The sequence below is a fragment of the Nanorana parkeri genome, unplaced genomic scaffold (assembly GCF_000935625.1).
Source record: "Nanorana parkeri isolate BGI_ZX_2015 unplaced genomic scaffold, ASM93562v1 scaffold386, whole genome shotgun sequence".
In the NCBI taxonomy this organism is placed as follows: Eukaryota; Metazoa; Chordata; class Amphibia; order Anura; family Dicroglossidae; genus Nanorana; species Nanorana parkeri.
In genome coordinates, this window is record NW_017306654.1 from 834,089 (window position 1) to 857,250 (window position 23,162).

At 43.1% G+C, this 23,162-nt stretch overlaps 1 protein-coding gene across 1 annotated transcript in view; it reads right to left on the minus strand.

The window, feature by feature from the left end:
• The window catches only part of PLCB2 (phospholipase C beta 2), a 106,606-nt gene extending 89,274 nt beyond the window's left edge, over nt 1-17,332 (minus strand). The window contains exon 1 of the mRNA XM_018559259.1: nt 17,048-17,332. Coding sequence (XP_018414761.1) covers nt 17,048-17,131 — 84 coding nt within the window. The 5' untranslated portion in view covers nt 17,132-17,332. The remainder of the gene's footprint in view (nt 1-17,047) is intronic.
• Nucleotides 17,333-23,162: the final 5,830 nt, after the last annotated feature.

Genomic DNA, 23,162 nt, shown 5'->3' on the forward strand with positions numbered 1-23,162 from the left:
GAAGCCTGGAGGAGGTTTGTTTTTCTGGATGTGGCTTACAATATTCTACAAACATATATGCAACCATATGTGAGTTTGCGTCTACATTTGTATATCTTTGCATAACAAATTATACACAAATACTGCTCCCGAGATTTGTACAGATGCACAATGATGAATTTAAAGTAAAACCCCACTTAAAAAAAAACTACAATTCTTACTCTTGTAGCTGAACTAAAGAAATAAAACTGCCAGTGAATGTTAAATGCCACCATATTGTTGCTTATGTGTTTAGATGAAGCACTGAGATCTTGAGGAATGCTGAAGTTTTACTTGCTTAGAAGAACATGATATCAGAATGCAGCATTATACAGCATGCATATATACAGATAGAATTTCCTGTGTATCCTAGATAAATAAGCATAGCGACTAACATTGCACTACAGCACCATCTACAGCTCAAAAGACAATATTACATATCTGAATGTCAGTAATATGATTAGTATGCTGTTGCATTTCCAACACATATGTCCTTATCGTCTTATAAGGATATCTTGTGGCTTTCTAGAAAATCTTCTCAGAAGTGGGGCCAAGCTTGTCCACTTCTATTTAGAAGAAGGGGGAATCAAATTGCCATACTTACAAGTCTATACTCACCCAAACCGCTGAGCCTGCTCCTTGCTCTGAAGCCTCTCTCCTACACTGCAGCATTGGAATGTTCCTCAGCATCCTCACATCTTTACACTGTTTGTAGAATGCAATGGCTTATGGGACCTTAGACTGCTGCAGCGGAGGGGGAGAGAGTTTGGAAGGACGGTCTAAGAGTAAGCCGGCTCCCCGTTTTGGGTGAGTATTACTGACTCAAAACAAATGGAATAATTTTGCTAGGGTGCTTGCCCCTTTCGATAAAAGCTTGTGATGGCCAAGGACCTGCTTGGCATCTGATTTCATGCCTATGGCACTGTTGAGGGAACACACGATCCTGAGCCTACTGTCTTTACGTAATAAATGGAAGAATCTTGGATCTAGATTTGAGATACTGCTCATAAGACCTCTATAAGCAATAAGACACAGGATCTAACTACAAGATCTTAACCTTCTGGTATAGGACCCCACAGATTATTCACAGAATGTGCCCTAAAACCTCCAGAAAATGCTGGCGCTGCCAAAAAGAGGTAGCTACGCTCACACACACCTTTTGGTCATGTCCTCTGCTCAACCATTTTGGCAGCAGGTCCATGAAATAATTACCCAAGTCCTGGGAAGTAGCCCACAATCCACACCTGTGGCTTCTTTGCTACACTGGGGAGAGACAACAACCTCCAGTTCACCTAAATTCTTGCGTAAACATCTCATAAATGCGACTAGAGCCATCATCCCTCGCCATTGGACAGAGACTTGAGCTCCCACCATTGTCTAATGGCTCAAACAAGTTGATCATGTTGATTAAATGGAAGAACTGCTGTTTACCAAACAAGACAGATTAGGCCACTTCATAAGATATGGTTCTGCTGGGCACACTTTACTACAACCTGATTTATTCCAATTTAGGGCAGCCAGAGACGATCATGAGGGTGTTGTTACAGTTATTGTATAAAACATAACACAATGCATAGCCACGGTTGATATTTATATGGATGTGGAGTGAGAATTACATTTAATTTTCCTTAAAAGGGAACTATGGGGTGAGTGTTTTTCCCCATAGTTCTCTTAAGGGTCACGGGAGGACATAAACTAGCGTCCTCCCGTGACCCAAAGCTCAGTATATCGCGAGCTACAGCTCGCTGTATACTGAGACCGCCGCAGCCGTAACAGATCCCGTCATTACTGTCGAGATCCACACAGCTGCGTACGTGACAGCTGGCTCTGCCTATCTAGAGGCAGAGCCAGCTGTACCTGCCCCCTCCCCCGTCCGTTCCTCCAGTCAGCGCTGGAGGATCGGAGCGGGAAGGGGGAATCCCTGCAGGGAACCGTGACTGACAGTCACGGCTCTCTGCAGGGTGATGATCGAGAAGTGAGCGAGCGACGGTATGTGTTCACTCACTTCCCAATCTATTGAGCCAACGTGTGACAGTTTCACTGTCACAGGTTGGCTCGAACTATGAGGTGAGTGATTTTCACTCACCTCATAGTTCTCCTTTAAGCCATGTAATACGAGCAACAGTATAGCTGCCACTTAGTGGGCATTTTGGTTATAGCACCATGTTTTTCTGTGTTCCCTCCCATAGTTTATGTACTTTCTCCTTCTAGTCTGAGTAGTCCTTTTTGGTGTCATGGCTGCCTATAACATGGACACATGTAAAATGATCTCAGCCAGGTGTAAGTGGATACCCCTTGTGACCTCTGTGTCTGGCCCACTTTTGCTGCTGGTGTTGAGGGTTGCTCTTGAGGTGTGTCCACCTGATTATTAGATGGCCCCACATCATTACCCACATATCATCTGCTACAGTAGATTGATCATGTTAAATTACTCTACCGAGTCCTCTGTGGTGTAAAGACACAATATGTAACACCCTATTGTACTAGTTGTCACAAGAATCCTTTGTTTGATCCACTCTACTTTGTTTGTTTTCTCATTGTTATTAATTGTTTGAAATGTAAAATTCAATACAATTTTATTGAAAAAAACAGTGCAATGTGTTCATTCACCACCCAGCAAAACTGACAGCAGCCATTGTGCTACAACAACATGGGTGCACAAACCAGGAAGTAGCAGTTGCACCATTAATGGCGATAGGTTTTACAGAATTAAAAAAAAACAGATATTTGAAAAGCAATTTTCAGAAAAGAGATGAGCGCTCTATAGGAGAATGCACAACAATAGTATAAAGTTTATAACAAAACTTAAGTTCTACTTTAAGCTAATGGTGATGAAACTAATGCTGTTCATCTGACAAATGCAGCACTTTATGTCTCTTTCTGGCAGTTATGTCACTAGATTTCGATCACTCACTCAAGAGAAGACTAATCTGTGTGTGTTTTGAGTTACTGGTTAGGGATCTCATTTCACAATATTACAAACTGTTTTTAGATTCTGGACATGTCCCGTACACAAGTGAATGAAGCAACATACTCAGCAGCAACATATTTCTTATACAACAACTGTGGATAAAGCATATTGTCTCGTATAAAACATACAAAGGACATATAAGCCGGCCATGCACTGTTAGATTTCTCTAGTTCAGTCCTACAGGTTGAGCAAGAAAAATGATTAGATTCTCCTTTTCAAGCAAAATAGCATGGACAGAGGAATCCCCACTGCTTCCTATTATATTCAGCAGCCACTTCCTTTGCAAACAGCATCTGCATCTGTTTGGACCCAGTCACTATTTGGCGTACAATTTTCCATATGGCTCCTTTGACAAAAATGGAATGTAAAAATCGCCTTTTGTCAAACAAGGTGGTGCCACTAGAGCCACCCACAGCTTGGATTTAGACCAAATCAGCAGTGTATGGCCAACTAAATGCAGGTCCATTGACTTGCATTAGATGTGAGGACGCCAAGGGACATTTCACCACCAGAGTGGAGGGGTTGGAGGGCGTAAGCACTGACTACCAGACCGAGGATCAGGTAAGTATATTTTCTTTATTTAAGCCCCTAGACCAAAATGAGCAGTTAGCTCATACAGTGTGGGAGTACAGTGCAAGGGTTAATTTTTACATTTCCTAGAGTTCTTTAAAAACCACCTTTAAAGTGTTTTGGGAACACCAGTTCATCCATTGTAAATGTGCAGACTGGGAATTCAATCTCCACAGACTGTTGTTATTTCACAAAGGAGGATATGGAGAGATGCAATTTTTACAGCTTAGGATCATGTATCAAGAAGCTGCAGTCCCTCCTTGAAGAACATGTGAGAACCTTGCAGAATCTGGCTGTTTTTTTTACATACACCTAATAAAATCAGAACACACCTAACCAAAATCTGTTTTCAAAATGTTTGACATCATGCTTCACTGTATACAGTTTTGTGAGGCAAATCACATCTTGTGAATCTTTTGTGAAGTTTCTTACATGGAAATCTTGTAACAGCACTTCCTATTACAGGCTGACAACACTAAGACACTGCCTCGCAATTAGCAGCAGAACTGCTTCTCCCTCAAGAATAATGTCTTCTCATTTTCACAATAAAAGGTGTAACTGAAAGATAAATGCCCCAATGTTTGGGGAATTCAAAACTGAGCAAATGAGGTAAAAAAACAAAACATATGTAGATTATATAAATTGTGTTCAGTGAAAACAACATCATGATTATCATCATGACGTCAGTCGATCCAGAGCTCTAGGCAATGCCTCAAGAGCTAGAAGCTGATACATTTTGCCATAGACAATGACCGGCTGTATCGGGGTGGATGAGATACAGGGAGAAAGAGTTGACCTACTTGTCTTTCCACAGTCCTGCAGAAGCACTGTGCTTAATTTGGCTCAGTTTTATGTTATGGGAGGACAAAACCAAAGATCAGGTATTGCAAAGATTTTACTTCCTAGGGGTACATATGGATGTGGAAATGTACTGTGATTCCTGCCTTGAGTGTCACATCACTGCACCAGTTTCCCATTTCAGCAGCCCTCTGTTACCTCTATACATTTATGAAGTATCCTTTGAAAGAATTTTCATGGATCTTGTGGATCCCCTGGTCAGGTCCGCTAAGGAATGCCTACATATTCTCATGGTGTTAGATTATGCCATCCGGTATCCGGAGACAATCCTATTGAATCCTTTAGCAAAAAGCATTGCCAAGGAAGTTTTTCTGTTTTCCCGCGATCCAAGGGAAATCCTGACAGGCAAGAACATTCCTTTTCTGTCAAAAGAGTAGTATAAATTGTTGAAAATGACCCACTTGTGCACTTCTGTCTACCATTCCCAAACCTTTGGCATTGTAGAAAGGTTAAATAAAACTCTGAAGGGGATACTCAAACAAGTAGTGGCTACTGATGACACAGATGGGAATGCATGTTTGTTGCATGGGAGGTGCCACAAGCCTCCACAGGCTTCTTCCCTTTTAAATTGGCATATCACCAACATCCAAGAGGTCTCTTACCATATTTCTGAGTTTTGAAGCCAAGCCATCTCCAATGAGAAAAAAAGATGTTAGACCTTGGAGTTATAGAAGAATTGCACATTGATTGATCCAGTCTATTTGTCCTCATTCTAATAGCCAGACATAGCCATAGCTAGACAGCAGCCTCCAATTCTGCAATTACTTTATAAAATTAAATTAGGTCTTCAATAGTTGTATGCCTATACTATGCCTAGGTACAGTTAATTGAGTGACTAGATCCAGACTGATATATACCTACACTTGACCTTAACAAATGTTATTGGCACGTACGGCTAACAGACCAGTTTAAAGAGAAAACTGCCTTATCTATGCCAGAAGGGTAATTTCAGTGCACAAGGTTGCCATTGGGCTTGCATGGGGTCCCAGGTTCCATGGACCGTATTCTTAAGCCCGATTAAAACTTTGCACTCACTTATTTAGATGACGTGGTCATCTTCAGCGCAGACTGGAAAAGTAATTTGCTAAAGGTGGAGGCTGTCCTTGATGCCATCTGGGATGTTGGCCTGAGTCCAGTGTGTTACTAAGCCCTGAGTCCAGTGCGTTACTAAGTCCTCAGCCCAGTGTGTTACTAAGTCCAGAGTCCACTGTGTTACTAAGTCCAGAGTCCAGTGTGTTACTAAGTCCTGAGTCCAGTGCGTTACTAAGTCCTGAGTCCAGTGTGTTACAAAGTCCTGAGACCAGTGCGTTACTAAGTCCGGAAAGTTACTAAGGCCATGGCGCAGTGCATTACTAAGTCCTGAGACCAGTGCGTTACTGAGTCCAGAAAGTTACTAAGGCCAGAGTGTAGTGGTTACTAAGTCCAGAGTCCAGTGCGTTACTAAGTCCAGAGTCCAGTGTGTTACTAAGTCCAGAGACCAGTGCATTACTAAGTCCAGAGACCAGTGAGTTACTAAGTCCTGAGACCAGTGTATTACTAAGTCCTGAGACCAGTGCGCTACTAAGTCCAGAGTCCACTGAGTTACTAAGTCCAGATTCCAATTCATATACTGTTCTGCTTTGCTGTATAATGTATTGCTGGGATTTGTAGTCCCCCTACATCCGTTGACATTCTGCATTAGAGAGTAAGCTCCTCTGTACAGAAACTAATGTGACTGGCTCAGTGTTCTCTGTACAGCACTGTGGTATATGTCAGAGCTATATAAATGTATAATAATAGTGCGAGACTGTGGGGGGACTACAGATAACAGCATGCCACGAGCAGGCGGGGGGGATCTAGCCATGTAGGCTGTATGTGGCCCCATGATTTCTAATGGTGGTTCTGGTTGGAAGAAACATTCCATTAGGACCCCACGTGATCATGGCAAAAAACTAATATAATATAATTTACATGATATGCTGTTGCTGGATACTGTAACTGCTATTGCTATGGATGCTGCTAATGTTGTTTTATATTCAACAGGTTTGGGATTGATATGAACCTCCAACCTAGATGAAGCTACAGTATTGGCTCTTGCCATTTTATTGTAGACCACCATTTATTTATTGTGTTATACGTGCAAGGTAATTAATATTGCAGTGTACAGCAATAGATATGGTGTATGGCGCAGCGTTTAATTGCTAACAATTTTAGTAACACAATTCTCCTGTATCACTCTAGCCAAAGAGGAGACTGCCTAACTGAACCACACATTGCACAAACTGGGATGAGTCATGCAAATATACATTTTGTTCTGCTCACAGTTTAACTCATTACTAACCAACAAATACCACACTCCTACAATACATCATTGTACTGAACTTCATGACTGAAGACAATGGCTGAGCAAAGTGTTTGCTTCTCCAAGACTAGGAATATTCTGATCCAAGAGTTGAATACACATCAGCTCAGGTCTATTTTGGAACTGCCTCACATTCACTTGTTAGATTTGTGCATACTTTAATTCCTGGGCATTGCAAGGCTTCATAAAGTTGGTATAGCTCAGGTCATTCTCCAGAAGAATCTGTTGCCTAGCACAAAGCCTTCTAATGCTTAGCATGTTGCCGGCTGTGCTCCAGACCTCAGCTTGCTTTGGTGGACTGTAGTGGCAGTCAGGGCCAGATTCCCCACAAGGCCACCGAGGCCATGGCCATGGGGCAGCAGGGAGTAGAGAGGCAGCACAGCTTGTCAGTCAATAAATAAATTCCACCAAATCTACATCACCTCTGCGGTAATTAAAAATCTCAACCCCACAGGTACAGCACTGTCAGCAAGAGGGGTTCCCACCCAACAGTTCCGCCCCTCCACTCCCAACTCCAACGCTGCAAGGAAACATCAGCCGACAGTGCCATTCCTCCAACAGTGCACGGAAACATCAGCTGACAGTGCCGCCGCTTCATTCCCTGCTCTAATGCTGCACAGAAACATCAGCATCCCCCATATGCAGCATCAAAGCCCCCAATCACCACATGGGTGATAGAGATTAATGGTATCCACCCAACAGACCGACAAGCTGTTGGTATGCAAGTGGCTGCCTATCAAAAAAATCAATGTGTATTACCTGCAGCTCTGCAGCCTCAATGCCGCATGCAAAAGATGCCGATGCCGCCATGCAGTGCCAAAGCAAGGTGCAGAAGGGCTGCACCGCTGGAAAAAAGCCTTCCCCACCAACAGCACCACATCCGCGGTGCCAAGATCCCCAACCACTGTAGGTTTGGTGGGGAGGGGGGCACATTGAGGAACTTGGCCTTGGGGCAGCAGATAGAGTAAATACAGCCCGGGTGGCAGTGACAGCCACAGTCAAGCACAAAGCCCAGGAGCAAAGTCGAGCAGCTCCTTGGCCTGTAATCTTGCTACATAAGAGCACTCTATAAGAGCAAAGCTGAACATAATGCTTCATCAATGCTGATAACAGTATGCAATAGATGACCATTTAAAGTGATCTGTTGCTGCAAATTCACATGAGGTAGCTGGATTAGATCTTTCCTGACCCAATGGAGACCCCCCATAAAGAAATATAATACACCAAATAAGGCAAAAAAACCCCACATAAAATTTACTAAATGATGAATCGATAAAAATTATAAATACCCCCTCTGCCCATTAATTCCAGGTCACAACAGAAATGTTGGATTCTTTTGATTATATTTTCTTTTACACTATAAGATTGCATATTTGCTTCATCTCCAAATGACTTGAACACCACTTGGCACGTACACATATAGTAGATAAGGTTGCAAAAAACATAATCCAGTCTAACCTATAAACAGCTTACTTTCCCAATTTGTTATGTATGGGTTATATAACAGAGTCTGGGTGTCTATGATGGAGATGGCTTGTGGGCCTTGTGAGTCATGGTGGAATGCTGGCAGCAGATCCTGGCAGGTAACAGGCAGTGGTCAACACTAGCCTATCTGCACAGAATGAACTTACTGAATCCCTATCTTAAATTTCTCTCTCACTGCTTATATATGTAAGAGATGTGCTGGCTTAAAAGGCAGGCCAGGGCCTTGTAAGTGACTGTTTGGGTGGAAGTGGACTGCTACTGATGATGTGCATAGGGACTAAGGAAGTATGGGACAGGCACAACATTTAATTTACAAAATGTAAATATTTTTTATGTAAAAGACTGTTAGGTTCAAACCCAGATATGTAGCAACCCGAGGCATGCCCACAATCGAGGAAATACTGCACTTAATGGTACCAGGGCCCATGTCACATGCGCAAAACTGCTGTCTTGCACCTTTTGGAGCTTGAAGTGACAAGGAGGCCTCTCTTGCAACTTTGGGGCCAAGACCCTGGGTAATGGAACAGGGGCACTCAGGGTTGAGTGGGGCACAGGTGCCTGAATACTGTAGACAGAACTGCAGGCTCAGATGATGACTGTAGAGCAGCAGAAAACGCAGGGGATGCTCGTCTGGAATGCAGATCAGGCAGTAGCAAGGTCAGGAGCAGGCCGAGTCAGAACCAAGCAGACAATGCAGTACCAGGCAGAAGACGGAATCATAGTCAAAGAACAGGCCAAGGTCAATGCCATGAGGACAGCATGGTACAAGAATAGCTGGCAGAAGAAGCGTCAGGAACAAGCAGGGCCGGCCTTAGGTCTTTAGGCGCCCTGTGCGAGAAAGCTTTACAGCGCCCCTCAGTGACCACACCCCTCAGTGGCCAAACGGCGCACTTGTTGCCATGGCGCACTGTGCGGCCGCACTGCTCGCACACCCCTAAGGCCGGCCCTGGGAACAAGCAGTGGTCAGGGGTTCAGAAGAAAAGCCGAAGAGTCAGGTCTAGCCGGGTCGATAACAGAAATACAGGAACAGAATGCAGGATCTTGATAGCAGAAAGCTGACGATCACCCAGCACTGAGCATCAGGGAGGCAGTTTAAATAGCCTGTCTGGCACCAGAAATCTGTAGCCTGTGCACCCATGTGCACGCCTGTGAGAGCCCGTGCGTACACGTGCGCTTCCGCACAGAGGCGCATGCCCAAGCCCGACTTCAAGGGCCAAACCGTGCGCTACCGGCAGAGGCTCTTTGAAAGGGTTCTTGACACTGCCACTGGCAGCAACTCACTAGCAAAATAATTTCTAGGAAAGCAAAGAAGCCAGTCATCTGCTTCTACGGTGTTGCTCCTTTGGTGTCCTAACCAGTGAGACATCATTGCAACAGAGGTCCGTCACTGGTAAGTGAAATTCTTCAACAATATGGCCAGCAAAACCATGTTCTATTTTGCAATCCTGTTGTTGGCAAGTTGCCACCACTAACAGGATGGCTAGTCTAACATAGGCCTAAGGATATCTAGAAGAATTTTCCAAGTGGGTGGGGATAGGAGAAAAGTAGGCACTGGTTCCCTAAAGAGCGGGAGGCAATATGCTTTGCTTTGAAAAAAAGGGGGTTTGCAATTAAGCAGTGACGAGAGGAACAGCAAATGTTTGAAGGCAGGAGAGCATTGCTAACACTGAATAGAGGAATTTGCAACAAGAACAAAACATGCAGGATCTTTACGCTAATGGCTACATTCCAAACATCCATTGCACCCATGACCAGGGCCGATTCAAGGCTCTCGTGTGCCCTGTGCAAAAAATAAAATAGTAGCACCCCCAGCCTGATGTCTCGGACGGAGGGTCACAGGAGGGCTTTTATATCTGGAAAAATAGGGATTGTGGCTCAATAGCTGTATTACAGAAAACGAATCAACACTAACAATTTTACTAAGCTATTACGTAGTTTTGCCACTGACTGCAAGCTGTAGAGATACTACAAATCTCAGCAATACATTACACAGCAATGCAGAATAGCACCGGCTATAGAGAATTACAAATTTCAGCAATGTATTATGCAGCAAAGCAGAATAATACCATCAGCTTTAAAGGACTGCAAATCCCAGAAATACATTATACAGCAATGCAAAATAATACCATCAGCTGTAGAGGACTACAAATCACAGCAATACATTACACAGCAATGCAGAATAACACCGGGTATAGAGGACTACAAATCACAGCAATTCAGAAATTCAGAATAATATATTGCTGCATATTCTGTGCTGCTACTCTGGGGTGCGAGCCTGATGTCTCAAGAGGGATGCGAAGAGTCTCAGGTGGGCTGTGGAGGGTCTCAGGTGGGCTGTGCGGGGTCTCAGGAGGGTTGTGCAGGGTCTCAGAAGGGGGTGTCAGTAGGGCTGTGCAGGGTCTCTCCAAGGCTCCGGAGGGTCTTGAGGGGGTGTGCGGGTGGAGGAAGCGCAGTAAGCATTACTGAATGGTTCCCCAGGAAGGAGGAAAAGATGGGTGGGCAGGCGTTATAAACAAATGCCATGGTTCACAAGAAGGCTGCCAAGGACCCCAGCAAGCAATGGGCCTTAGGCAGCCACTTCAGTTTAAAAATGTAAAGCACCAGTATCTGCGTTTAGTATCGGGCATTTTCATGAGTACGAGTACGAGTACTCATAAGAATGCCCAGTATCAGCACAAATGACGATACCAGTTTTCAGTATGAGTGCATCCCTATCAGACAGGCACAGTTCCTTGCAGCCGCAAATGATAAGCTGTCCAAGGCCACAAGGAACAAAGGAAAACTTCTCCTCTAAGTTGTGGCCCAAGTTGAGGGCCCAGGGCAATTGTCCACTTTACCCAATGGACAAAGCTGCCCTTCCCATGACCCTTATCAAAAGTAGAATTTAAAACTTTGGGCGGAGGCCCTTTTCTCAATTTAAAGAACTTGTTAACAAGCAATACTGAAGTTGTTCAGTATTTACAGAGTCATTTACACTAATTGCAGCTGGCAGTGTTTAGATCATCCTGCCTACACTTCTTCCTCATACGAAGAGGAAATCCTGTAACATAAGAGCAGTGATGTCACAAACACCAGTCCCTGCAAAGACGGCACAGGCACACTTTCTCTTTTGCCTAATAATGATACCAGATCAAAGAAAAAAGTACAATGCATTATAAAATCCTCTACATTGCATCAGATTTACGGTGAATCATTTTAATAGGAAATAACAACTGGAAACAAAAAAAAGGTTTCACGTACAGATTCTTGTTTTTTAACCATGTGAATGCAGAAAACATGAGACTGCTCATAGCAAGCTGCAGATCAATAAATCTGGTCACTAAAAGCTAAGTACTAGCTACAGGTCACTGCACACAAATGCACTTTGCACAGTAAAACCAAATTAGCAAACAAACATAAAAAAGCCTTGCAAATTAAATAAACATATGCAGTAGTTTTACAGACATCCCAACTCTCCCGACAGTAGTGTGTTTAAGAGCGCTACTCCTGTATGAGTGCAATTAAACAATCATGGAATGTAACAATGCTGTTTCACACTTAGGATGAACAGAATACAAAGTGACTCACTTTTAGATGTCCTGGGGAGCCTTGGAGATGGTTCGATGGAAACACTATGACAGATCTGGACAAGTAAAGCCCAGTAGTATGGTCGGCTGAGGATATAAGTGCAGATGTCTGTCGCAAGGAAACTCAGCTGGCCAGGCTGAGCCGTTGCGGCCAAAGACACTGTAAAGTCTTTGCTGTGTGATAGTGGTAGTCTGGTGCCGTCTCTCTATCAGAGGTCTCAGGGGATGGAACGACAAAGTCGTGGGGAGCGGACTTCGGCTGAGACAGTAATAGGGGTGTAATCAGTAGTAGAGGGTGTCGGTATTGAGGACAGAAAAGCGCTACGCGTTTCAAGGCTATGCCTCTTTGTCAAGCTCGGGTGAAAAGTAGACGGAACAGATTAGCGGGAAAGCCGCAATTTAAAAAAACTGACAGCTGGGCGGATGCTCTGGGAGTCTCCCGCTATTAGATAGCGGCTTCAGTTCACACAGGAGAGATACATTTTCTCCTGGAAAGGTTTACTCTGCTATGTCTAGCAGAGTAAACCTTTCCCTGCAATCTGTTTTTGGGGTTTTTCTGACATTGGGGCTGCCGGCAGCCGTCAGTCAAAGAAAAATAAAAACAGCATGGGAATGCATAGCTAGATTGCTATTGGCTATTTCACTTTGCAATAGCCAATAGCAGACTAGCTACTGCACCCGCCCACTGCTGCTGTCAATTAGTAGAGGGGTCCTGAGGTTCTCCATCAGGTCCTCTTCCAGTGATTGACAGCTGCAGAGGGTGGGTGCAATAGCCAGCTTGCTATTTGATATTGCAAATTGAAATAGCCAATAGCAATCTAGCTGGTCATTTCTATGCTGTTTTTTTTTGGGGGGGGGGGTTTATTCTGACGGCAGCAGCTGTCAGAATACTAACAAAAAAACCCAGCAGGTAGCAAAGAAGCCATTGCTTCCAATGCCATTTGCCATCATTGCAGGGGTGTGCTACCCCACCCCCCGGTGGATGGGGGTGGGGCTGAAATGAGAGGGGCACCTCCCTGAAGTTGCTTTTTTTCAGGTTGGGATCCCTGGTTTTATAGCCAAAGACTCATTCCCATGGGCTAAAATACAGACATATGGGTATACAGTAGAAAATATACCTGTATTTGCGCCACCTGGGAGCCCTAGCTGTTGCACATTTTTATCTTTTGGATTTTATGGACACAATATACTCTGTAAGGGGGTGTGCACTTGTAGCTGCCGGCGTTTACTGGTACACCTGTATTTGCGTCAATGGGAATGAGCCCTTCCAAATCACCTTTATAACCCTGTCTTAAGTTGTCTGATGCTGTTACTCCATATACATGAGTGTTTATCATACTGAAGTGATAATCAGTGGCACTTATTGGCAGATACTATTTCTAGGGTAAGATTGCTGTGGCCTGAAGAACTTGCACTTATTGAGAGATGGGCATTGAAAAAACCTGTATACAAACATGGACACATTTGAGCAGATACTAATACAGTATGCCTGCTGTGCCATAGAAGGAATATTCACCTATTTTTAAAAATAATTTGCTAAATGATTGACTTTGTTCATCATATAAGCCTTTGGACCTTGTAAGAAACAAAAGTTAACTCTATACTACCAAAAACTGGGTATCCATGCAAACAATAAATGTGTGTGTATATACCAGTGACGTGCGGTTCCTCTGGTTCCGGGTGAGGCATTCCCCAACCCGCTCCCCAAGCTAGTGTGAAGGAGGAAGGGAGGAGACAGGGAGGAGCCTCCCTGTCCCTCACTTGCTCGTCACTGCTGAGGCATCGAGATCAATGGCCTCAGTGGGTTTTTTTTTCTTTTTTTGATTGGACAGCTTGGACCAATGGCGCTTTGCCATTGGTCCAAGCCATCCACAGAGCTCACGCCTCTGACAGCTCTTGCCTCAATAGTTCGGTTACACAAGCAATGGGGAAGCCCGCTGCTGTGTAACCTAACTACTCGTAGCATTCATGTCATAGGGTCACTAATCTCTAAGATGACATTAAAGAGCCATCTCGTATAGTGGGATGTAACAGCATGGGGAGGACGAGTCTTTACAGGACATGAGCATCAGTCTTTGCCACAAATGCACTGTAGTGGGGCTATTGAGTGTCTAGGAGTCACATAGTGTACCTGTCAAACTGGGTGTATTGAATCCATGTGGGAGTTTATCACTTGGAATTAAACATGGCAGGTTTGGCTCCCCAGAAAATGTTCCAGAGAACTGACTGTGAAGGAAGCATTGCTCATCCTGTAATTATCAGGATGGTGTTAAGAAGTGTATCTGGGGTCTCGGAATATGGCAGGTATTGACACGGGGTAAACATTTTTAGCTACTTTTGGGAAGGTTAAGCATGGGACACACTTCGTGCTGTAAAGAACTATGAGAGTGTAGAGTAAGATGTACCAAAGTCCATATATAAGGAAGAACTAGTTACATTGGATCAATACCTAGATCGTATAATCTAGGCTTCGGATGTGTTGTGCTGTTTTAATACACAGGAATATGTTTAATATCCAATTGTCCACAGTTAAATTGAAGGGACAGCATTAGTGTTTTATATTAGATTCTAAACATGCAGTGGCACTACCCAAAGTTCCGATTGTTCAAGTTGAAAGCAGTGAAATTTCACATATGTTTAGTAAAAGTTATGTAAATCATATACGCTGTTAGAGGGATGTCTGATGCTATGTGTCCTGTTAAGCTCTATCTAAACCCAAGAACAAAAATGTAGTACATTGCAGCTTACCAGACTTTAGATGTGGAGGTTGCATTAGTTTTCTTTTTTGTGTTTTTTTTTACCTTTATTTTCACCTGATGCTCCTTCCAGTAACACTCTTCCTGTTCTAGGGTGACATCACTCATTCACTGTACTGTATCTATGAAGGAGTAGTGTTGTCACCTTGAAACAGGAAGTGTCTCATTTCCTTTCTCCTCATCTCAGTAGCATGGGAGGAGGTATTCTCTAGCCCACAGAGCTGAAGTGGACAGGGTTGACAAATCTCATCGGTAGGGATGCAACTATACCGGCTTCTTCGGTATCAAGTACAAGTACCGATATTTTTTCCCGGTACTGGCAGATACCGAATACCGATACCGGAAGTCCCATTACGAAAATCGGGCAGCGTGTAATGAATCGCCACCTGGCTTCCCAATTAGCAGGGAAGCTGCTTCCATGCTCCCTCATCACCAGGTGATGAGGAAGCATGGAGCCAGCTTTCTGGCCAATCAGGAACCCGGGCGCTGTTTAATGACTCGCTGCCCGGCTTCCTGATTGGTCGAGAAGCTGGCTAATCAGGAAGCCAGGCGCCGTGTAATGACTCATTGCTCAGGCTCCTGATTGGCCGGGAAGCCAGCTCCATGCTCCCTCGTCACCAGGTGACAAGGGAGAAATTAAGCCGGCTTTCTGGCCAATCAGAAAACCGGGGGGGGGGGGTAATGACTCACCGCCTGGCTTCCTGATTGGCCAGCTTCCCGACTAATCAGGAAGCTAGGCGGTGAGTCATTACACACTGCCCGGCTTTCACCAAGTGATGAGGGAGCACGGTGCCGGCTTTCTGGCCAATCAGGAAGCCTGGCAGCGTGTAATGACTCGCTGTCCAGCTTCCGGATACCGGAAGCTCAGGTATCGGGCTAGGCATTGGAGAATTTTGGCATGTGCCGATGCCCAAATACTCGGCATCGGCACCGATACTAGTTTCGGTATCGGTGCATCCCTACTCATTGGTATCTCAGATCAGAAGAGGCATTGGGGTTGCTTTACTAAAGGCAAATAGGCTGTTCACTTTGCAAATTAATTCACACTTTACAGGGCAAGTTTCACCTTAATTTAGTGAATAAGGTAAAGCTCTGCTGACTGCCATCATCCAATAACCTGCAAGTTTGCAGATGAATGGGTATTCTTTGCGTAGTGAAATTTCACCACATTCACCAAGCTAAGGGAAGCCTTCCCTGCAAAGCGCAAATGCCCTTGCAAAGTGATCAGCCTATTTGCCTTTAGTAAATGAACCCCATTGTGCTGCCAGCTCAAACAGGAAGATACAAGCTCGCTGGGATTTTGGCAGGATCAGCAAAGTTTTTTTTTCTTTGCACTTACTAAGCAGATATAACAAAACACTTTTAAATGGTATATTTAACATATCAAAAGGAACAAAAAAAGAGAAGTTCTTTGTTGGGGCTTACATAAACTTTAAGAAAACATTTCATTATCATAGCCCATGGTGCATACCGACCTGAACAAACCATAAAGATGCCATTCTATTGCCTAATATATAATAATGGGGATAGTTGGTGCTTAGTTCACATGACTCAAAACTATTCATGGTAGATTTCAGGGTAATTTGTTTGCTTGTTATCAACACTGTATCTGCTCTAACAACATTGTCCTTATAGAAAACCATGCTGCATATCCCATATATTTCTATAGAAGAGTAAACATTTGGAGTAAGTGTATAGCTACAATGCTCCCCCCTTCTCCTTTTGTATTCTCTGATATAGAAAGTAATAATTTTAAGCTAGTACCTGGCAATAGTACAGGCTGTTGAAGTGACACTAAACTCAGGAGCTAACACTTAACAATGCATAAAGTGCCTTCACTATTAACAAAAATTTAGCTTATTTGTGTATCACTCTGCTGTAGATCCTCAAATCATCTCTGAATTGGTGCTGACACTGTCCTTCCTTCTGGAGGGGGGCTACTTTTGTTACCCATACTCCCTGTGTGTGTTGTAAAGTAGTCACCGTTCCAACCTCGCTCCTGTGATGAACTGCAAAATTTACGTAAATTTTTTAAATTTGTATTGGGATTGTAGTCCATCACAGGAGCGAGTTTGGAGCGTTGACTACTTTACAGCACACACAGGGACCATGGGTAACAAAAGTATCCACCCTCCAGAAGGAAGGACAGTGTCAGCAACAATTCCGAGATGATTTGAGGATCTACAGCCGAGTCATACACAAAGAAGATACATTTTTGATAATAGTTAAGGTACCTAAATGTGTTTTTAAGATTTAACTCCCGAGTTTCATGTCACTGTAAATTCTGACTGTAGAATATTTGATAAATTCATTTGTAAAAAAAAACAAAACAGAACTCACATGTTGACATCTGACTTACTGTTAGCGTACTCATTTCAGTTTATTCCCAGTACAAACTAATTTATACATGGCAAGTGCAAACATAAGATACCCCTAGATCATTTGCAGTATATAAAGCACTGTGCAAAGCTAAAATACTTACATCATCCCATTTGATGAAGCGTTCCCCTTTGGTTAGGTAGGGTTTGATATCTGCAGGACTTAGAATAGGATTGAACAAAGACATCCTGTGCTATGATAAGCAATCTCCACTGTCCTTTCTGGCTTGTCATATCATGTGTCTTGCACCATGTAAGTTTCCAGCCGTACCGATCAGCTGCCTTTATAGCCCAGCGAAGCTACAAACAAATAAGCTAAGGTCCCATCATCTGCATTGTAAATCAGCAGCCTTTTGGTTGGACTACTCTCAGCACTCAGCAGCCGCACAGGTTCTCTGCAGGTTGGACAGATCCAGGAAGCAAAATACTCTCAAATACCTCCTTGCAATTTACACCATGGAACTTCCTTTTTTCTTTTTAATACATGCTTCCGGACAGCTCTATCAGCTTATCTTGACATGACACTACTCCCTATTGAGAAACTACAAAGACTTAATGGCATCTAAATGCGTTCCCACATCGCTGCAGGGCTTGAGAAATAACTGTTCCTTATTTAAAGGTGTTTTATTTATATTTATTTTGCATGACAAGAAATATTGACTCAACAATAAAGTTGAACATTGAAGCACCGAGCTCCAGTTTGGATTTATTTATTTCATGCACTCACACATCGGCCCCCCCAAAAATATATATTAGGCCACGTTCACACCAGGGCGTATCATGATCGTGTGTGAAACGTGCACGCTTTGACACACTTTCATGATGCATGCACAAACGCGGAATGCGTTTGCGTTGCCATTACTAGGTAATAGCACCCCAAACACGACCGAGCGAATGCATTTTTTCCTCACGTGAGAACATCACGAATGTGAGAAAAAAATGCAGTATGCATGTTGCCAAATTTGCAATATGTACTTCTTTTTCTACAGTTGGCGTGCGTCCAGGGATCCAATGGGGATCAATGGGGACGCACATCAAATGCGGGGAAAACAAAGTCCTGCAAAGGCACAGCTTTGAAGATGGTTGAACCACATTAAGGCCCCATTCAAACTGGGAGATAGTGTGGACGCACATAGCGGGGACACAAATGTTGCGGGAATGCGCATTTCCCACGTTTGGATCATGTTGATAACACTGGTCAACACACTTTTTCTGGCATAAGGTATTCCAACAGTTTTAAGGTAATTTTGGAGTGCTGATTCCAAATCTGGCATCGTTTTTGTCTATCACATATTGCATTTTCAATAAAAACAGCGAATTTATGCTCGTATACGAATAGCTATACAGGCATACATACAAGAATAAGATAAGATAAGATACTCATCTTTCATTTTTACAGAGTGTCCTATTGGGATTGAACCATATATATTTCTGTTGTGAAGTAACACACATTTCAAACTCCTTTTACTACTGTCAATAAAAAGTCTCCATTCACTTAAATCATATGCGGGCAGTCCCATATTGAGAAAAAGCCCTTCAACATCATTACAATAAACAAGTTGACCATCTGAATGGAAGTACTTTCGCAGTGCTGCTTCTCTGTTACGATAAAAGGAGACACTAGTGCCAGGTCTGAGTAGTCCTTTCTCTTGCAGCCTGGAAGCAAACAATTCAGCAGACTGCTTTGGCAAATACAAATCTATTACAAGATCATTCAATTCAGGCTGACTAAACAGAGAAATGTTATCACAATCTGCATCAGATGGCGTATATTCAATCTGAGCATCATCATCATCATCTGTAGAAGCAGGTCAACTGAGGGATTCAACATCAATCTCTGGTAGCTCAGTAAATACAGGCCCAGGTATTTCCTCACAGTGCTCAACTGGTCGTCTGGCAGATGGGATATCTGGGCATTGTAAGTGTTGTTTATTTTTCTTATTGAAACTTTTTACATTGACAAGGCAGAAGTAGCAGTTATCCAAATGGTTTGTAGGTTCTCTCCAAACCATTGGCACACCAAACTTCAGCTTAGCATTCTTTCCTTTAGACCATGATCGCAAAGTTTCAACACAGGTTTTACACACTTTGTGAGGAGCCCAGCTTTTTTCATGGTCTCCAAGTCGTACTTTAAAGAAGGCAAGATAAACCTTCTTGACAAAGGTATTGATGTTGCGCCTTTGATCCTGCAAAGTGAAGCTGCCACAGATGTAGCAGAAGATATCTGGGTCATTACTGCATTTCCTTCTTTCGGATGTTGTAGCCATTGTTAGATCACGCCCCGCAGAAGGAAAATATGAAATAAATGTGGATGTCTACATAAAATTATATTATAAACACACTATCCTAAAAATACAGCACCATATTTTAACACTAAAGCAGTCACTGACTCGCAACAACTTGCAAGCATAAGTGACAAAGAGTTAATTTTGGGTAAAATCAATGAAAATGGGGTATGCCGGTAGCATGAAAATGAGATGTGATAGAGCAAATCTTACATACATAGTTACATAGTATTTGAGGTTGAATAAAGACATTAGTCCATCAAGTCCAACCTATTAGGATCTCATTCTAGGAGTACCCGTACCCCTGTATATTACGGTCCCTTAAGAAATCGTCCAAAAGTTTCTTGAACAATTCCACATTATTTGCTGAAATCAGGCCAGAAATTGTTTTTGTTTTTTTGTTGACCAGTGTAATAGAAGTCACCAGCACTCGAAGATATGTGCAAGAAGTAAAGCACTTTTTATTAGATTGTCACATGCGTCAAACAGCCAACGTTTCGGGGCCACGCAGGGTCCCTTCTTCTGGGCAACATAGTGATGCGGTGCCATCCGTGTTGTAACTTCAAGCACCAACCTCTCATCCAAGGTCTGTACGCTGTATGGAGTGCAGGTGATTTCATATTATCGGTTAATAGGGTTGGGCTCGATGTTCGAGCTGAACGTGGGTTCGACTAGAACATCGCTAGTTCGTGTGTTTGCCGAACACACAAACTGTCAGGGCATTCGGCGGGCTGTTCGCCCGCTGGACGTCCCGCAATGCACTCTGTGCATTTGAGAGCCCTGATTGGCTAAAGCCTTGCACCTGACCACAGGTGTGTGTGTGTTATTGTGTGTATATTTCTGTGTGTGAGGGTTTATGTGTATTATTGTATGTGTATTAATGTGTGGGGGTGTATGTGTATTATTGTGTGTGTATTTCTGTGTGTGTGTATATATTTCTCTGTGTGCGTATTTGTGTGTGTGTGTATTTCTCTGTGTGAGTGAATGTGTGAATTTGTTGGTCCTCTATGATTAAAATTAAAACTTGCGGGGAAAAACACAGACATATACTGACACTGCACACCTATACACTGGTATACATACTGATATGACACACATAGGAACATTAACACATACTGACATCACTCAGAGAAATCCTGACAATACACACACACACACACATCATCACAAAAAAATATACTGACATTATAAACACACGCAGACATTAACAATGCTACTGAATATAATTACATTTTATTTTGAAGTATTCATTTTTATTAGATTTGACACATAGTACTTTTTCTGGTATGTCTTTTTGTCTGTCTGTTCATTTTAATTACAGGGTCGCTGTCCCTTTAAGTAAATCCTGCAGCCTCGTGAGGAACTTTGGGCGGGAAAATCCTCTCTTCTGGATGATGTTTCGCGAACTTTCTCCAGTGCCAGTATCTCCCTATAAAAGGCAGGATTTCTCCTGGATCAGTGTCCAGTTGGCTGACCACAGCACAAGCAAGCTTCCCTCAACCCCCCTCAGTCCCGGCATTTTATGCGGTTCTTGTCACCTTTATTTGGTTGAGGGGGACTTTGATGAATTAATGCTTTGGTCTTGCTCAAGTTTTTTTATGACTGAGCAAAAGTTGGTGGTATTTAATTAATGGTAATTTGATTCAATAAAGTTTTATTTATTAATACCAATAAAGTGCCGCGGCCATAAATTCCCAATGAAATTGGTGTGTCGAGTTTTGATTTATTTTATTATAGGCTTATTAAGTGTCGCCTGCATTCTCATGTGACTGAAGAGAATAGAATGTATATCCAGTTAGGGAGAGAGTATGTAGATATATGACTTCTGCTGGCCCCTAAAGCTTTATTTGTATATTACCACTGTACATTCAGCTACATTAGACCACAAAGGTTGGGCATTGGGTGTACCAATATGACCTAAAAACATCAATAAAGTACTTTTGGCATCCATGGCTAGGTTGCTGTTAGATGCTATTAGATCTGTGTTGGAAATGCCTTGACAGTTCTTTTCATTTGATCTCGACTTAATGTCAGTTTTTATTTTTTTAATAAGAACTATATCTAATTAACTTATTAACCCTCAGTTAGCCCCAATCAGGCCTAATTATCTCCTTCCTCTCCTTTTCCATTAGCTATTATTTTTCTGCAGTTTTTTCCCACCATTAGTATTAACATTTATTTATGTTTTCATTTTCGTAAGGTTTGTTTGTTCTAGCGGTACTTTAACTGCTTTAAACAAAATATCTGTTCCTGTTTTTAATTTAAACTTGAGGCATTTACAAACTGAATCTTTAACGTATATTGAAGTTCCTCTTGCATTTACATGGAAAGATACAAGTTTTCTCTTGAATGACTCTTCCCTTTTCCTTTCTGAACAGGAAAAAAACAAAAAACCTTGTGTGTGCGTTTGCTAAATAAAATCAACATTGTGTCCACACCCTTTCAACTAGGCTAGACAAAATTTGTATAGGGATCTATGTAAACAATTGACTTCCTCTAAACCTGCCTGAGTCACCTAACAATATCTGCAAATTTCCATTATTAAAACCAAAGAGAATCGCTTCATGAGCATCTCTTTATTTATTTATTTAACTAGAGAGAGGAGGATAGATCTGACATCCAGGAATGAGATTCTGAGATGCGATTTTAGTTGTTTTTTATGTGAGTTTAATTCTTTTAATAAAATATTTTCAATGTATATGGGGTGCGCTATGATTTCCACTTCTGTCTTTGAGAGATTTTGTGGAGATGAAGTTGAGCTGTCGGTAGAGGAGAAAACGTTAAGATCAGGATCGGTCTCATCTGAAGGAAGGAAGATCACGGCTTCAAATAGTGTGAGGAAGGAGTTTTATCCTACAAGAAGTGCTTTGAGACCCAAGGGTCTGAACAAGGCTTATTTATCAGAGCACTGGTGTTTTTTGTGAGCACTGCAGCAAAAGATTTTTTTTCATACACAAGAAATTACAAGAGTGGGCGGAGTGACGCACACAGTAAGAGTAAGAAAACTATTTTTTTTCCTACATTAACCTTCCTGGTGGTATTCCAGAGTGTGGCTCGGGGTTAATTTTCAGTACCAAAAGCGGTAACCCCGAGCCACACTCGGGATTGCACTGTATCGTCACTTACCTTGTTCATACGAGCCCCGGTGTGTCCTCCGGCCGATGCTGGCATCCGTCTTCTGGGTTCCGTCCCTTGCGATCGCCCGCGGAACCGGCGGGAAATTCAAACGTTCAAAATAGAAAAAAACATAGAAAAAGAAAAGAAAAAAAATAGATAAGATAATCAGACCGCCAGGGAGGTTAAGACTTAAGGTACTTTCACACCAGATGCAGAGCGTTCTTGTCCAGTTCTGGCCGGAACGCACTGCATCGCATTGCGGCCGGCTCACTATTTCCTGGGGGCGTGAAGGGTCATTGAAGTGAATGGCACCGTAGCTATGCCCTCCGGCCGCAATGCGGTCGCCTGCACGGGATCGCAAGGCACATTGGGCCTGCGGTCCGGTGCGATCAAAATGCTGCAAGCACTATTTTGATGTGACCTTGCAATCCTGTGCGGGCGATTGCATTGTGGCCGGAGGGCGTGGCTATGGTGCCATTCACTTAAATGAAAAGTGAGCTGGCCGCAATGCGATGCAGTGCGTTCTGGCCAGAATCGGGTCGGAACGCACTGCATCTGGTGTGAACGAGGCCTGAGAGAGCTGTCTGCGTTTAAGGATTTCATGAACACTTTGGGGTCTATTCACGAAACTGCCGAAGCATCTAGCCGTAGCTTGGCCGATCCTTCGGCTAGCTTCGGCCCCAGGACCCTTTCAGTTCAGTAGAACCGAAGGGGTGCTGTATGGCCTATTCACAATAGCCCGTACAGCTCCCGAAAGTGGCCGAGCGGCTCAGTCGAGCCGAACGCATATGCCTCGGCTCGGCTGAGCCACGCTGCA